We start from the raw sequence: 18,354 nt of genomic DNA on the forward strand, positions 1-18,354 counted from the left end.
GGTTGTAGAATTTGGTAAAGTTGCAGGTGGACTAGTGCATCGCTCTCTACTAATAACTCTATGCCCAATGGATTTCTTAAGGCCACTAATCTATTCTTAGTAGGAAAGCATCCCCTCTAAGTCACTAAGAATTTTGGTTATTTTTGCCTCCATTCATCCAATCACATATAACCAATTTGAGAGATCTTCAATGGTTTAGATTCTTTGGTGGGGGTAACATGTCAATTGGTAGTTAACATTTTCTGTTGGATCAATTTTCTCTTTTAATGATTGCCATTTTTCTTTGGTGCCAAGTGGCTTAGTTTGTTATTTGATTGATCAGCTCAATCTATTCTTCTATCGATTGGCTTAGTTACTAGCTCGGTTTGTTCTTTGGTTAAGTAGCTCGATCTCTAGTATTGATTGAGTTGCGTTTTATCCCATCCTGCATTTTTTTTACAATGGCATGATCCAATCTTTTGCATCCAAGATACATTACAAGGACCTATTCATTTAATGCTGGATGACTTTTGGGTCTTTTTTTATAGTGCCAATGCATCTCCATGCCTCTTCAATGCTTGGAATGATCAAATCTTTTGGATTGGATCTCCCTTATAGTTGGCATTCATTTTTGGGCTTCTTGTCACTTCTACAACAAGTTGCATTTCAAGATCAGATATTATTCTGATATCCATTTATTGCTTTCTACAAGTCTTAACTCCAGTCTTGTTGGGGTTTGAACTTCAAGTTTAGATCTGAGTTATGCCTAACCTATAAAGGTGAGTTGTAAATACTTTTTCAAGGTTCTCTAGTTCTTTTGAACTAGGTTATGCTTTGTAATAGTAATTTCTTTTTTTTACCATGCATTAATAAAAACCTGTGTTTCCTCTTCTTACCATTTAAGTATCTTGTGCATAAATTTACTTGTGTTGAATGTTTCTATTTTATCTTTAAAATTTTTATGTTGTGTTAATCTTCGCATGGGTGTTGCATTGTGAATATCTCTTTCCTTGCAAGATTTGTGTAGTTTGTGGTCATTTATTAATTATCTTATGAACATCTACAAGCAGAGTTGTAACCATAGTTCAATCTAGTGCATCACCCCCTTTCCCCTTTATCATTTTAATTTTATGCATTCCTTCTCCCTTTTCCTCCCAAGTTTTAGTTTAGATGCATCATGATTGTAAGGAAGTCAACCTTCTCTAGAGATTCAACCTTAAAGCACAAGTCCCATACTTGGAGGTTATTTCCATGTTACACAAGATCGCTTGAGGGTCATACCTCAAGTGAGGGTGTAGACTTTTGTGTCAAGAGTTCTTCTATGTTCTTTTACTTGTACTTTATTCTAAATTTCATTCTTAAAATCAATGTCATACTCATAAATTAATTCTTGATCAACATTTTATTTGTTAGGCCTCAAATTAGCTTCTTTATCAAAATTATAATCAAGTATTCTTTCCTCTTAATATAACACTCACTTCCAAAGATTGTGAAATACTTAACTGAGGGTGCTTGATCAAACCAAAGTTCATATGGTGTCTCATTAGTGCCTTGTCTAATTTGTACTTTGTTTATAGTGTACACTACTATATTTACTCCTCTCTAAAAGATCTTAGATACACTATTCTCAAGAATCATTACTCTTGTCTCCTCTATCACTATTTTGTTCCTTCTTTCTGCCATCTCATTTTGTTCAAGTGTCTTAGGGGATGAAAGTTGCCTTTTAATGACATTTTCTTTACAAAATCTATTAAATAATTTGAAGTAAACTCACCACATCTATCAAATCTCAAATTTTTACTCTTTAAGCCATATTCATTTTCAACTCTACTATTAAATATGTTGAGTTTCTCAGGAGCATCATATTTATCTCTAAAAAATTCTACCCACATAATTCTAGTGAAATCTTCATCAAGGATGATAAAATACCTTTCTCCATAGAATGGTTTTTCTTAGTAGGACCACTCAAGTCTATGTGCACAATATCCAAATTTATTGATGTAGTAACTTGTTTCTTGAAAATGAACTTTTTTTTTTTCTATCATGCATTCCTTACATACCATGTCAGTATGTTTTGCAATTGTAGGCATATCTCTAATTGCAAACATAGTACTGACCTTCACAATGTTATCAAAATTCATATGAAAAAATATCTTATGCCACAACAAGCTATCATCCACCTTTGCAACTAAGAATGTCATCTCAGTAGGATTCAACTAAAATATATATTACCTCTTGTCCTTGTACCAATACCAATGCATTAACCATCTTTGTCTTTGATAATACAATTCTTCTCTATAAACCACAATTGATAACCCTTGTCCACTAGTTGTCCAACACTTAAAAGATTATGTTTTGAACCATCAAAAAAATAAACATCATGAATGTTAGTCTTTCCATCAACTGTAATGGATCCTTTTCCTTTTATACGACAAGCTACAATATTTCCAAGTCTAACAATTTTTTCATCATAGCTATTGAATTCAACAAACTTATTCATATCTCTTGTCATGTGATGGGAACAACCACTATTGATAATCCAACTAGGTTTCTTCTTTTCAACTTGCAATGCTAACACTTTTTCTTCTCTAATTTATTCTTTTATAGAACTTTATTCCTTAATAGAAACAAATCCTATTTAATCATCACTTTCACTCAATATTTCTTCATTTAATTCATCCTCATAATTTACAAAAAGGCATTCCTTAGGCTTTCTTGATTTGTAGTGATTTGTAGTCTTTCTTAATCTCTTAGGACACTTAGAAGAATAATGACCATATTCATTACAAGTCCAATATTTAAAGACTTTGTTACCTTTAAGTTCTCTTTTTATAATCATGACAAGTCCTTCCTTAATCTTCTTTTCTTATTCAACTTTTGTTTGGCTACTATAGTGCTGGCATAATATCAATTGGTACTTGCACTCCTTGTCAACATAGGCTAAATGCTTAATGCATTGAAAGAAATTTTAACATTGGGCAATTCTCTACTTTGTCTCATTCACATATCTATTGACTGGAATCTCCCAAGAAGAGTCTATCTTGTAAATTTTGGTGATAAGGAAATAACTTGTTCAATCATCTGTGTTGTTCGTCTATATGCAAGTGTCAAGTCTTCACTATCTTCCCTATAAACTCATCTTTAGATTTTACTCATCCATGGGACTTAATTCCTGTATCAAATTATTCTATCCTTCCAAAATAACTTCTAATAGATTCATCTTCCATAATTTTAGCATCTTGATGTAGGCATATCCAACTTTTAAGTCTAACCTTCTAAGAATGATTATTACCTTCAAATATACTTTGCAAGGCAATCCAAATTTCATGAGCTAATTCTAAAATTTTTACCTAAGAAAATTTAATTTTAGGAAGAGTTGATAAAAGTGCTTCTCTTGCAAGCATATTTAGCATGAATACATCTTTCTAAGCTTCATTACAAGTTTCAAGATCATTTTCTACAATAACAACATTTTTCTTTGTAGTAATCAACCAATAACTGAGATCCATGCATAGCAAATGTGTCTTCAACTTTTCCTTCCAACTGTCATAGTTAACTCCATAAAACTTCAAAGTTTCTTTCCTAAACTATGTCATAGATCTCTTTAAGTTGTTAAGCTTTTCCTTCAAAGACTAGGTGCTCTAGTACCAATTGTTAGAAAGTAAATTCCACCAAGATAACTTAGGGGGTGGAGTGGGGGGGAGGGGGGTGAATGAGTTATGTAATTAAAATAACTCTTAATATCCTTATTAATTCTAAAACATGTAAATAGTAGATACAAAAATCATAGAAAGGCCACCATACACAATAACACCATATTTGTTAACTAGAAAAACCCTTAATCAAAGGGGAAAACTCAGTGGGGATGGTACCCATAAAATGGTGTACTAATATAAGTTTATTGTTTAAGAGGATGAATCATGTTAAGAGTCAATGACATACATCTAGTACATATCAGTCTAGGCTATTAAAATACTTTAAATCCATGTTAGGAGATTCCAACCTTGTTAGGAGTTGAATGGAAGACAGAAGGACCCACTGTCCAAACAACTTTAGGTAAAGACCATCAAACTCACTGTCCAACTGGCCTTAGTACTATACTTCTTAGAATAATACAAGTGTACAACTATAAAATCAACTTATTTTTCAAATATAGTCTCTTTGTAAGCTCATTGTGCCTCAAGTGTACAAAACACTTCTCTGGTCGAAAGATATTTTCTATCAAGTTCACTAGATCTCACATATAAGCTAGCATACTCACATTACACAAAAATGATCTCACTGATAATTACAACCAAGGAAAACATATTTCCTTTGTACCAAGTCCTAAAACATATTATTGAGTTAGACTTAAGGCTTTCCATATTCTTTATAATAATATATGACCATCTTAAGATATTATATTTACAAGTTACATTACAATATTATATCATTTCACAATTACACTCAAAATATCGACTCACAATATTCATAACTCTTCACTTGATGCTCATCTGGATGTACATGTTTGACAACAACATCTTCATCATGTCTTCTACCTTTTGTCAAGTCTAGTTAACCATATTCTATCTCTATTAGGAGATATAATCAAAACATCAATAATTGCTTGATTAGAAACAATATTTGAACAATGTCTTCACCAATCTAAATAACTCTGCATTGTCTTCATATTTCCACATAAGCTCTTAACTCTAGCATCTATATACTCTATAGAACATTATCCAAAGTCAACATATTCTCATCTTCATTCCTTGACCGTCACAAAGCCAGACTCTATTTATTGTCTTACTAGTCTTTACAGAATGACTAGTACATTGACATCAATGAAAAAAAACTATCACGAATGCAACACATAACCTCTAAATCATGTTTCCAAAAAATCTAGGATAGTACCCCATAGGAATACCATCAACATTCATACTAAACATAAAATGATTTTTTAAAAATATTTTGTAATGACTGTTTGGTTTTTGGGTCCCCTATAAAAATGATGTCAACATGAAAGAAGCATAATACAAACCAAGAATTTATGGTGGGCCAATTTTCCCAATACCTTTTACTAAATACAAGCCATTTTACAAGTAACAATAGATGGGATGCTATGTTTAAAAACACAAATTTCCCCCAAGTGTATGACCATGCCAAGGAAGTCTTGGTAGATCTTATTACAAAAAAAGAGCTCCAAAGTGTTTACAAAGCAATGCAACGATGCAACAAAGTCACCAAATCCTTTCTCACACTTCATTGCTCCTTGTTTCTACACTTCTTCAACTACAATTGCTAATCATCCAAATGAATGCGTAAGGCCTCTTTAAATAGAGTCTGCCTCAAGCGAGTATCCAAATCTAGTCATTATCAAATAGGGTCAGTCCCAAATGAAGCATTTTTCTTTATCAATGCAAGTATACATATTACATTAATTATAAATCCATAATGACTAACTAGATTGGCTGCAAGAAAAATCTCCAAGGAAACTTAAGTTACACTACTCTATGAAGAAAACTACCAAATCTAATGCTAAAAAGTGGGAACCCCAATATGAGACCCAAATTACCCTTGCACTCAAAGCGTGTAGGTCAACCTCACATCTTAATGCCTAGTCAAATATGAAGACCCAGTCAGACAACATAAACAAGAAAAATACGAAGTCAATGCAACAACAAGGTAAAATTAGCCAGCCTAGTTAGCCCAAAGTACAGAACCCTTACATCATCCCCCACTAAACTAACATTTGGTGACACCCTCGATGCTTGGACAACTTGCTTTGCATCAAGAGGTTTCCCATTATACATTAGTTTCATAAAAAAGAGTTCCTTCCATGAAGGAACTTAGTATCTTCTTTAGTCTCTATCTCTATTTCATCTTGCCTCAGTTTGGACTTTATGAAATGAACCAGTCTATCAAGGAATGGTTCATAATGTGCCTCTCTATGATCAACCCAAGTCTCTACAATGTGAGTGCATTGCACTGAGATCTTTGAATCTCCACTACACCTCTCTAAGTAAGAAACATCCAAAATCTCTCCAATGTATACCGCATCACTAGAAAGGATGTGCACATGTTGATCCCAAGTCACCACGATATCATCTCTATGAAGTCCATAATTGAAACCTATTAAGTTTGGAAAGTTTTCCAAAAATAAACACTAAATTATGTCAAATCATTACCATGTTGCCTCAAGGTAATGAGGCCAACATCAAGATCCAAGGGTAGACTATCTTGAATTGCACCATGGAGAAAAGTCTCAAACTTGTCTACATTTGTACCTTCAAGTTGGACTGCCTATGAATCCTAATTGTCATATTCAATATCATGCTCCAAAATGCATTAAATATTCAACCTAATGTGAACACACTTACATAATAGGTCAAACTGACAACTTCCTATCCTAAAATAATCATGACATCATCCAAGTACATTGTGCCATGCAGTTCTATCAAGTTTGGGAATGACCACCCAGTCTTGGACTTGACTCATGAGAAAGTAACTTGACCAATTTTGAAAATATGTCACATAATAGATCTAGTATCATTTGACAATCCCAACTCCATCGACCAAGGCTTTCCAAGGAACTAGCCAAAAGTACCAAGGTCTTTATGCATCCTCTAATTGGAAAGTTCACATCATTATTATGAATCATCAAATCTCTCAAGGAAATTGATCCACAATGCTTCCATCTATCAAGGATGTCATCCTTCAAAAATATGTTCACTAGGTTAGAAGGATGGTGCTCAATTCTAAAATCTATGTATAGGTGCGTTGAGCCACCTCTCAGCCATTTGAAAATAATGTAGGTAGTGTAGATGTTGGAGGTGTGCTTTCCAACTTGTCCCTTCCAAGGACCCCAAGTTGTCCTATTGTAAAAACTTCATCACTTCTTGTGTTCTCAACCTCCCAAAGACTTCAATCAAGTGTGATTCCATCCAACATGGAAGTTTCACCAAGTTTCGATGCATTCTTCTCACCAAATGGTGCATCATATCTTGATAAGGCTAAGATTGGCTCCTCAGTCAACTTTTCCTTCAAATTGTCAAATACACATTGCTTCTTGTCTCCCTATTTCCAACTTGTGTCCTTCTTTAACAAGTTGGTGAGCGCACTAGTTATCTTGGAACATCTCATTGTCAACTTCTGGTAGTATTTGGCTAGAACAATGAATTGCCTCACCTGGTGAACATTATGAAGTGGTTCGTAGTGTCAAATCATTGCTAGTTTCTCTGGATCTAGTTGGATTTGGCTATGTCCCACAATGTGTCCCAAAAATGACACTTCCTCATGTGCCAACATGCACTTCTCCCTTTTCGCATACAAGTAATGCATCTTAAGTTGTTTGAACACCTCCATAAGTTGTTCCTTATGCTTGTTTAAATATCTGTTGTACACAAACTTATATCATCTAGATATACAATCATGCACTTACCCAAAAAAGGTCTAAAAACATTATTCATCAAGGTACTGAACGTAGAATGGGTGTTAGTAAGACCAAAGGGTATAGCCAAAAAATTCAAAACTCCCATACTTGGTTGTTGTGGACATTTTCTCTAAATCACCCAATGTGATCCTACTTTGGTAGTAACCCTGTCTCAATTCCTTCTCACTAAACACCCATGCATCCACCAAGAAGTTTAAATTATTCACAATTAGGGGGAATGGATACTTGTTTTTTATTGTCAATTTGTTCAATGCCCAATAGTTAACACACAACCTAAGTGTCCCTTCCTTATTTCATTGAAACAACATTGGGGTGGCATATGGAGATTTGGATGAGTGTAGGTATCCTACCTCAATAAGTTCTATCAATTGTCTTTTCGTCTCAACCATCTTGAGTCTTCTAAGATGGTACAGTGCCTTTGTTGACAACCTAGCTCCAACCTCCAGCTTGATCTTATGATCAACATGTCTTCATGGTCGCAAAACTTCAAGGAGCTTCTTTGAGATTGACATACTCTAGCAAGACATCTTGGAAGGCCAAGGAGTTGGAAGTCCTAGATGACTCTCCTTCATTCCAACCACCAAGAAATATAGGTAAGTATAGCTTATCTTGACTATTTATGCAAATCTACTTTGCGCTTAGTATAGTAAGTACATGTTCAATATCCTTTCTTTTCACCATTGGGGTCAAAGAAGGTCAGCTCAGATTAAGTACCAACATGCACCCCAAGTGTGAGACCACTACTTTTGTTGTCATTCTTGTCCTAAGATGAGATCAAACTCATTCATTTGAATGGAAACCAAGTCTATTGTACCCTACCAAGGTCCACCTCAGATGACCTCCTTTTGAATCTCATTGCTCATCTTTTATGTAGGTGTCATAACAACCTTGACATGAGTTGTAGTTTCTTCCATCTTCAAACCTAGTTTCCTAGCTTTCCCAATTGATATGTAATAATGTGTCACCCATGAATTGACCATAGAGATTATCTTCTTTCCCCCAAAGAAAATTTACATGTAGAAAAATTCATGTTTATTATCCACAAATGCACTTGTTGAACTATGCATCAAGTTAAGGAGTTGTAAGGTTCTCATTTCGGGCATCTTTTCTTTCTTACTTTGATCCATCTCTGATATGGAAACTCCCTTTCCCAATGATCAATATTTTTGCAAATAAAAAAACCTAGCTCACATGATCTTTCAAGTGTGATCACTCTTCTTCGAGTTGTTCTTCCCATTTGACTTGTTAGCCTTCTTCTTGCCTTTTTTTTATTACCGTCTTGATTTGAAAAGGTATCCTTCTTTTCATTTTGCAGAACCATTTCCCTTGGTTCTCATGAGCTCCTCCAAAACCTTTCGTAGTGTCACCCATGTAATCAAGCAACCCATTTGCAATTGTGATTGCTTCAACAAGTGTCTGTACCTTTAAGAACTTTAGTTTCTCTTTGGCCCAAGATTGCAATCCCTTGTTGAAAAGGAATAACCTCTCAAAATTATTGAGTTTGGTGCACTCTAGATCCAACACTTGGGATGCCTTTACATAATCGTGGATGGTGCCAATATTCTTCAATTTCTCAAGGCATATTTGGATGATCCAATCTGAGTTCCCAAGCCTGAACTAGTGATGCAACACCTATCTCAAATTTTCCCAAGTCTTGATTGACTTCACATGCTCACCTACATGCTTATGCATCTAATGAGTTTGCCAACAAAGCTTTGCACTCCTACTCAAACATGTTGCCACTTCCTTGACTTGAGCCTCAACAATAAAGTTTGGTGTGTATGCTAGATACCTCCCCACATCCTAGAAGAAGTTATTGAATATGGTTTAATCATGAACCCCATCATAGGAATCAATCGTAGATGACTTAGAAGCTTTCCAACCTCCTTGTATAAATGTATGGTAGATCTGCTAGCCCTCCTTCAAAAAATAAACTTCTTGCCAAGAGTGCATCTGATCACCTAGCTTAGCCAACTCTATTCTCCATTTGTCTTCCAACCTTTCCTCTAAGTTGGAATTCTCCAATGCGTCTAGTCTCACCTCAATCTTTGTGTTTTAGAGTCCCACTCTTACTCTTCGATCCATCATGATGATGATGCTGGGTTTGGTCCACATCAAATTGGCTATCCACATCACCCATGCTTCCACTTCCAATTTTGAGATCTCGTCTTAAGTAACCTCCTTTGCTCAAATTCCAACTTCATCTACTCCAAGGCTAATCTCTCCAAGATCAAACTTGCTCTGATATGATACACGTATCTTTACGAACTCAAATCGATCTACTTTGATACCAATTCCATGAACTTTGGGAGTTGCATGTGCGACACTAGTTATCTTGTATAGAAATGTATGCAAGACTACCTTACAATGGGATACCAGACGATGCCACCTCCTATGTGCTAATGCAAAATGCTAAAATAATCAGATTCAGTACCTCCCAAATGTATGTGAATGAATAAGCATACAAAATAGTGCCAAAATGAAAGAAACATAACACGAACCAAGAATATATGGTGGGGCAACTTGCCTAATATCCTTTATTAAGTGCAAGTTAGTTTACAAGCAATAATGGATTGGATTCTTTTTTGAAAACATAGACCACCCCCAAGTGTATGACCATGCCAAGGCAATCTTGACAGATATTATTACAAAATAAAAAGCTCCCAGCTCGAATCGAAAGTGTTTACAAAAAAATGCAACAATGCGGCTAAGTGTCAAGGTAGTTTGCCAAAAATGGTCATCAATTCCTTTCTCCTACTTTCTTGCCCGTCATTGCTCCACTGCTTCAATTCCAACTGTTTCCTGTCCAAATGAATGTGTAAGGCCTCTTTAAATGGAAACCACATTAGGCAAGTATCCAGATCTAGCCATTATCAAATAGTGTCAGTCCCAAAAGAAGCACTTCTGTGATCAATTCAAGTATACATGCTACATTAATTAGAAAGCCATAATGACTACTCGGGTTGGCTCCAAGAATAATCTCCAAGGTAACTTAAGTTACATCGCTCTGTGACACACATTACGAAATATGATACTGGAAATTGGGAACCCCGCCATGGGACCCAAATTACCCTTATGCTCAAAACATGGAGGTCAGTCTCACATCTTGATGCCTAGTCAAATGTAAAGATCCACCCGGACCACATGAACAAGAAAAATACCAAGTCGGTGCCCCAACAATGTAAAATGAACTAGCCTAGTTGGCCCAAAGTGCAGACCCCTTACAATGGTAGTCCTTTAAATATTATCATATTGCACTAGCATCTATGATGTGAGAACAAATGATTAATTCATCAATAGAACACATATGTGTTGTCTAATATCCAACTCACACATGGTATTGTTGAGTAGATTTGGAGTAATACAAAACTAATATGATTTTTCCATGATAGGTGAAACAAGAAAAATAAGAAAAAAGATAAATGGAATAAGTATCAATGCAAAGTCAATAGCTCTAAATTGGGTTCTAGGCATTGTAACTAATAATCACTTTATACAGAAATAATATTTCAATTAACATTAGTCATTAGTAGACTCCAAATTGCCCTATTTAAATATGGACAAGAATATTTACTTACATAATCAAGATTCATTTAATTACATAATTTTTTTGAGATTTTATTAAATATCATTAAAATTTGCATTATCATCGAACAACTACACTCCATTACAAGAGAGGGAAAATCTTCTAAAAGATTGGAGATTCACACTCCATACAAGGTTCACATTTAGGTTCGAGTTTGAATTTTATATATATATATATATATATATATATTATAATTCACTTAACAACACAAAATTTGTACTAATAGCAACTATTAGAGGACTTTTAGAGACCACCCTCACATTCCAATTAAAACACCATAATCAACACAATCAATTACTAGCAAGAACTCTTACCTTGTGAAGTGAATGACCAAACTAACACAATAACTATTCTATGGAAATGAAAAAATATTGGCGTTGATACAACTCTCCTCTCATAAAAATGGTTAGGCCTTTAGACTCATTTCTATTCCACTAGCTCTTGTCATGTGAAGAAAAAATGATCTTCCATACATGCACCATATGTATTGTCTCATGTCTGACTCACATGTTGTATATCAATACAAAGTCAATGCTTTTTGCATAATAAGAAGCAAAGAAATTTGAGGGTTAAACGTAATTTAAATACAAAAATTATTTATAATAGATTGACACAATAAATATCAACATAAAGTGAATGAGGGTAAGATAAATTCCATGTATTGTAACTAGCATTATTTTTATGCTATAATTGTGTTAGTTATTGTTAGTTGGACAGCTGTTATTTCTGACCCGGAAATAGCAGTAATATTTATGGGTAGCTTGGACAACTGTTCGTCCTTATCTATGAATAACAGTTGTATTTATGGGTGGTTTGGACAGCTGTTTGTCCACTTGTCAAGAATTAGTAAATGGTTATTATTTACTAATTTTAGAGATTCCCTTTTGGACACCTTGCAACCAATGCTATTGTTGGTTGTCGAGTTGTCTTAATCTCAACCGTTGGTTTGATTTAATCTCGGTCGTTGGTTTACCAACAGGAGTAGTATAAAAATGGGTCATTGGGTCATTTGGAGGAAGAAGTTTTGGGAGAAACGTTTGCAGTGTTAGCAAACAGTCTTGCAGTGTTAGCAAGGGCACAGTGTTAGCGCGGGAATAGCAGTGGGGAATATTAGCGGGATAAATTAGGAGGTTGTCGGAGTTCTGCCAGTGAGAGGCAAAGAATTTTGTATCTCTTGATTTGCTGAAGTGTAATAGAATTCCTTATCTGTAGAACTGGTTAACTACTTTTGACCGTGTAATCGCTCATACTATAAAATTTTATATGATTTAGCCTACATTTGTAAAGGTTTATTCCATTATGGAAAAAGAGACTCAAAGTCAAGACGTGTTATCGCCCATAGCAGAGCAGCTTTTAGACTGACAAAAGGTGCATACCTAATATCAAGCAAGATTAGACTTGACGGTGTCCCTGTAAAAATAAAATACAGTACGGTAACACCCCAACAAAACAACGGTGGTTTCTAATAAATTTATGCTTAATTTAAGAAGAGAAGTTGGCAGTTGTAGAAAATAATAAAGGATGGGGACAGACACTAAATTTGATAGTCCGGGAGTCGTATTTTTGGGTTTTTCTTGTTGGAGACTAGTTCATCCCACTCCATTCTTAGCGAGGGCCATTGACCATAACACTGGTATTTCAAGTCGCCTTCAAGTGGGTAAGGGAAATTGATAAACGTGAAGCTTTGAAAAATACCTCACGAATTTTGTTATTTATGTAGTAAGTAAGGGCTGTAGTCAATGCTCCTCTGCAACTCAACGAATATTCAGGTCGGTGAATTTAAAGCCGCCTCTGAAGTTTCTACGCATTGAAGATATGGCTCAGAAAAAATGTACAGTTCAATGTATATAAAAACAATAAGTACGGGATAAGGATTCTTTCTGTTGCCTGAGTAGTTTAAAGTTGACTTAATCGATTTTTAGGACAGCGCTCTGAGCTGGCACTGCCAAGAAACCTTTGACCTGTACCAATAAGATGAGATCACCATTCAATGCTTTTGTTCAATTTAATTCAGCTTGTTCTGTTTTATTGGTTGCTTCTAGTTCTTAGCAAGAATGCTCTTCTGGATTTCCAGAGCAAAATGGATTCCAAGGAGCTTATGTTCATCATGCTGTTTGTTAATGTCTTCTGGATCAGCCTGAGCTTGTCTGAGGAAGGGAGAGCATTGATGTTGTTCAAGAATGGCCTTTCCAAAGATTCACAGAAGTTGCTCGCTTCATGGAATGAGTCTTCTCAGTTTCCCTGCAAATGGATTGGAATCACATGTGATGAATTACAAAAGGTTAGTTCTATGGATTTATCTTCGTTCAATCTTGAAGGTCCCCTGAATTCCTCTGTTTCGTCTTTGCTTAGTCTGAAAAGAATTGATCTCAGTCACAATATCCTGACTGGAAGCGTTCCATCTGGCTTTTTTAATCTGAAAAATCTTGAGGAACTTGTTCTTGAGGATAATTACCTGTCTGGTAGGATTCCGCCTGAGTTTGGACAAATGCGGAGTCTGAGAGTGCTGAGCCTGGGAATCAATAATCTTCAAGGAGAAATCCCGCCAGAGCTCGGAAAGCTTTCCAAGTTGCAATCTTTGTCGCTGTCTAGCAATAATTTGTCAGGTCCCATACCGCCTGAAATTGGCAATTGTAGTAACCTCACTGTTCTGGATTTGGGATTGAATTATCTCGACTTGATTCCTTCCCAAATTGGTAAACTCCAGTTGCTGAAGGTTCTTCGGCTTTCTTTGAACTCCTTTAATGGCGAATTCCCTTTGTTTATTGCTAAATGCAGAAATCTAGAGGTCTTGGACCTCAGTCAGAATTCGTTCCAGGGGCGTATTCCTTTGGAGCTCACTGGAATGAAGAAACTGGCTTTTCTTAATCTCACAATGAATTATTTCAATGGTGCCATACCGGCACAGTTGGGGAATCTTACACAGCTTCAGGTGCTTCGTCTCGGGGTAAATAATTTTACCGGATCAATTCCAATGGAGTTAGGTCGGTTAAACAAGCTCCAAATTCTGGAGCTCTTTCAGAACCAGTTGGGAAGCATAATTCCAGGCAGTTTGGGGAATTTGAAGTCCTTGCAGAGACTGGATCTTCATTATAGCAGCTTGGAAGGAAATATACCTGAAGAGCTCGGACAGTGCTCGAATTTGATGTTCATGGATTTGTCGCTCAATAAGCTGGAAGGTCCTGTGCCGCTTAGCTTTGTTTCTTTGTCTCGCATGAGCGAGCTCGGAATGTCGGGAAATCTTCTCACTGGAGCTCTTGACGGAAGATTTCTTGGCAATTGGACGAATTTGATTTCACTGCAGCTGCAACAGAATAAAATGGATGGCAGAATTCCTGCACAAGTAGGAAGCTTGAAGAAGCTCAAGGTTCTGTTTCTGTACGAGAATTTCTTCGAGGGAACCATTCCAGCGGAGATCGGGAACTGCTCGAGCTTGCAAGAACTCGATTTGTCGAAGAATTCTTTAACTGGCGCCGTTCCCGCCGAGCTCGGAAATTTGAAGTTTCTTGTGACGCTCAATCTCTTCGAGAACAGTCTCAAAGGAAGCATTCCAACAGAGCTAGGCAATTTGAAGGCAGTACAGACTTTCGATCTTTCCAGCAACAGCTTGACGGGGGAGATTCCAGGAGGTATATTTGTGCTTCCTAATTTGACGATTCTCTACCTTCATAACAATCTTCTTTCAGGTAACATTTCTCAAAGCTTGGGGAAGCACAGTGATATTGCAAGAGTAAGCATCTCCAACAACAGCCTGACAGGAAATCTTCCTCCGCAAATCTGTCAACGGGGAAAGCTGCAGCTTTTAACCGTGAATCGCAACAAATTTTCAGGTCCAATACCGGTGACTCTAAGGAATTGCAAGAGCTTGGTTCGGGTTCGGCTAGAGGAAAATCAGCTTGAAGGAAGCATAACGGATGCCTTCGGAGAATATCCGAGTTTGTCATACCTGGATATCAGTTCTAATCAGCTTTACGGTGAAATTCCACCTCTTTTAGGCCATTCCCGCAACCTTACTGTACTCGGCATGTCGAGGAATTATTTTACAGGGACAATTCCTCTGCAGATTACCGACCTCAAAAATCTCAGCAAGCTTAATATTTCCGGCAATTATATACGAGGAAGCATTCCACCGGAGATCGGCTATATAAGCACATTGTTTCTGCTAGATTTGAGCGACAATGAGCTCACAGGGACAATACCATTGCAGATCGGGAAGTTGACCGCGCTAGAAAGGTTAGCTTTGAGCGGAAATAATCTTTACGGTGAAATTCCATCAGAGATCGGTGCTTTTCAAAAATTGCTGGAGTTGCGTCTGGATGGAAATAATTTCAGCGGAAGCATTCCTGCAAGGCTTGGTAATCTGGCGAATTTGCAAATAATTCTTGATCTCAGTCACAATTCGCTGTCGGGACCAATTCCTGCTCAATTAACGAACTTGCAGTCGCTAATCATCCTGAATCTGTCTCATAACAATCTCACAGGTCGAGTTCCGTCAAGCTTTCCAGATTTGCTGAGCCTTTCTTCCTTGGATCTGTCCTACAACGACCTGGAGGGTCCGGTTCCTGATTTCAAAGTTTCGATATTTACGTCTTATGACGGGAATGCAAAGCTTTGCGGCATTGGAAGCGGATTGAAGTCTTGCGCCGGAAATTCAGTAAATCAGAAAGATGAAGGCAAAAGTTCTCCGACGCGTAAGATTGTCGCCATTATTGTTCCAATAGCTTCAGCTCTACTCATCTTAGCAGTCGCAGGAGCAATATTTAAACGCTGGAGCGGACGCAGAGCTGTATCGGGAGAACCAGATGAAGAGAAAGATAATTTCTCATTGTGGAATTCAGACGGCGGCAAGGACATGCTTGGCGAAATCCTCAAATCCACCGAAAACTTCAACGAAAAATACTGCATCGGCAAAGGCGGATCCGCCGCGGTCTACAAGGCCGTTCTCTCCTCTGGCCAAACCCTTGCCGTCAAGAAGCTCTTTCCAACAATTGACGGAGCAGCCGCAGACAGAAAAAGCTTCGTTGCAGAAATCGAAGCACTGGCGGGGATTCGACACCGGAACATAGTGAAACTCTTCGGCTACTGTTCACAGAGTTCGTTAAGGCTCCTGGTGTATGCTTACGTGGAAAACGGAAGCTTGGGACAGATTTTACACAGTGAAAAGGCAAAGGATCTACAGTGGACAACACGCTACAAGATCGTGCAAGGAATAGCGCACGCCTTGGCGTATCTTCATCACGATAGTGATCCACCAGTTGTGCATCGGGACATTACTTGCAATAATGTATTGCTGGATTCCTCCATGGAACCTTGCGTTTCCGACTTCGGCATAGCCAAACTTCTGAACATCGATTCCTGCACCGTCTCCAAAGTTGCCGGCTCCTATGGATACATGGCTCCAGGTATTGCTCTCACTATCATTAAAATACGCATAGATCGAACCTGTTTCTGCAAATATTTTTATGTTTCGGACACTCCTCTCATTTTCAAGTCGATCTCTCCATCAAAATCAAATCTTTTGCTTAAAAGACCAATTGACTGATTGCGAAACCGAATTACAGATCCAAAAATCTGAAATAAATATTGTTTGCCTGTGCAGAGATGTCATACACGATGAAATTGACGGAGAAATGTGATGTGTACAGCTTTGGAGTGCTCGCTTTGGAAGTAATGAGCGGAAAGCATCCCACTGGAGACGGACAGAACGGGATTTTGTCCATGGAAGGGGATCCGGATAATGGAGGAGATGACATTTTTGTTACGGATATTCTGGATGGCAGATTAGAGCCTCCGAAAGGCGCCATGGTCGACAAGATTCTGAATTTGGTGAAAATGGCGTTTGAATGCCGAAACTCATCTCCAAATCAGAGGCCCGGCATGAGAGACGTTGCCAAATTTCTGGCAGCCACAGATGAAAATATCAAGAAAAGCCAAGTGCACGAGTACTATTTGAACACTCTTACACTTTCTCAGCTCTTGTCAGACTGATAGACGGACTTCGCAAATCCTGTGTCAACATTTGCGGCGATCTCCATGTTTGACTGGCTCAAAAGCTTGCAAGGGAGGAGATGTTGCTATAATGTCTTGTCACATTTTAAATTTCCTCGTGTGATTTTGTTTAATAAGTAATTTATATTTAAATATGGATAGTGTTTGGTTTACAAATATAGCGCCCTTAGTATTTAGTAATAATCAATTATGATGTAATTATTGTATTTGTCATAGACTAATATTAATGCATTCACTTCTATCTTTCTAGTGATTAATTTTTTTTTTTTTTCACTAATTAAATTTGAGTATTTTTATTTTAAATTTTGATGTTTTATTTTTCTATTATATATGTGTTTGTGTGTGAATTTTTAAATTTTATGATAACATCATTTTACTTCAATTCGATTAACTCATTTATTTGGGGTGTTACACGAATGAATTTTTAGAAAGCATGCATCTATTTTAGGACAATATTTTAGGAAGCACAATTTTGAATTTAAGATTGTAGTAACTTTTATAACTAGAATAATAGTTTCTATAATCTTATAATTTTTTAACCTTTCATCTAAAATATAAAAATATAATAATATTGATTAAATTATATTAAGTACTATCACCAAATTAGAATTATTAAGTTTAATGTACTATCTATCTAATTAAACTATAATTACTCAGTTTAATGTACTTTCTATCTATTTAAACTATAATTATTAAGTTTAATATAATATTAAATTATTGATTAAATTATACTAAATACTATTATCAAATTATAAGTATTTAAGTTTAATTTACTATCCATCTAATTAAACTATAACTATTGAGTTTAACATAATATTAAAATTTTGATTAAATTATGTTAAATACTAAATGTACTATCTACCTAATTTAACTATAATTATTAAATTTCATTACTATCTACTTGATTAAAGTATTACAACTTACTTACAACAAATACAAGCCATAGTATATAAAACAATTCATTATAAGGATATGCCCTTAGGGGTTTTTCAATCATTGATGTACTTATGCAAAAAAAAGAATTGAGAACATTTAGAATGTAGAGAGTATGTAGAATTCATCATTTTCATTTTTTAAACTATTTTTTATTTTGTAGTGTTGTTTCATTAATTAAGGTGTGGATAAGTGTATAAAGATTAGGATAAAAAAAGAGTTATAAAATATCATCCTTTTCATTCAAATTAGTTAAATTTAAATTTTGACGATAGACATAGAATTAGAGATATCTAGACTCAAAATTTCAAGATGTGATAAAAACGTGAGTTGTAATACTACAAATCTAATTTCTAAACTACAATTTTTATTATAAAAGCTTAGAGTTTAAGACCTTCAAAAAGTGGGAGCACAA

At 36.1% G+C, this 18,354-nt stretch overlaps 1 protein-coding gene across 1 annotated transcript; it reads left to right on the top strand.

Moving 5' to 3' along the window:
- Positions 1 to 12,826: 12,826 nt before the first annotated feature.
- On the top strand, positions 12,827 to 17,249 carry LOC149549132 (uncharacterized). The gene is made up of 2 exons (XM_089792567.1): positions 12,827 to 16,399; positions 16,597 to 17,249. Exons 1-2 carry the CDS (start codon positions 12,988 to 12,990, stop codon positions 16,983 to 16,985), a joined length of 3,801 nt encoding a protein of 1,266 aa, XP_089648693.1. The 5' UTR covers positions 12,827 to 12,987; the 3' UTR covers positions 16,986 to 17,249.
- The last annotated feature ends 1,105 nt before the right edge of the window (positions 17,250 to 18,354 follow it).

The sequence above is a fragment of the Cupressus sempervirens genome, chromosome 7 (assembly GCF_028749045.1).
Source record: "Cupressus sempervirens isolate cs-2001-9-10 chromosome 7, ASM2874904v1, whole genome shotgun sequence".
Classification (NCBI taxonomy): Eukaryota; Viridiplantae; Streptophyta; class Pinopsida; order Cupressales; family Cupressaceae; genus Cupressus; species Cupressus sempervirens.

What these genes read in the sequence shown, in the direction of transcription:
- LOC149549132 (XM_089792567.1), top strand. Translation starts at nt 12,988, where the DNA reads ATGCTTTTGTTCAATTTAATTCAGCTTGTTCTGTTTTATTGGTTGCTT. An exon ending in CTATGGATACATGGCTCCAG is followed by an intron (nt 16,400 to 16,596) that starts GTATTGCTCTCA and finishes TTGCCTGTGCAG; the next exon opens with AGATGTCATACACGATGAAA.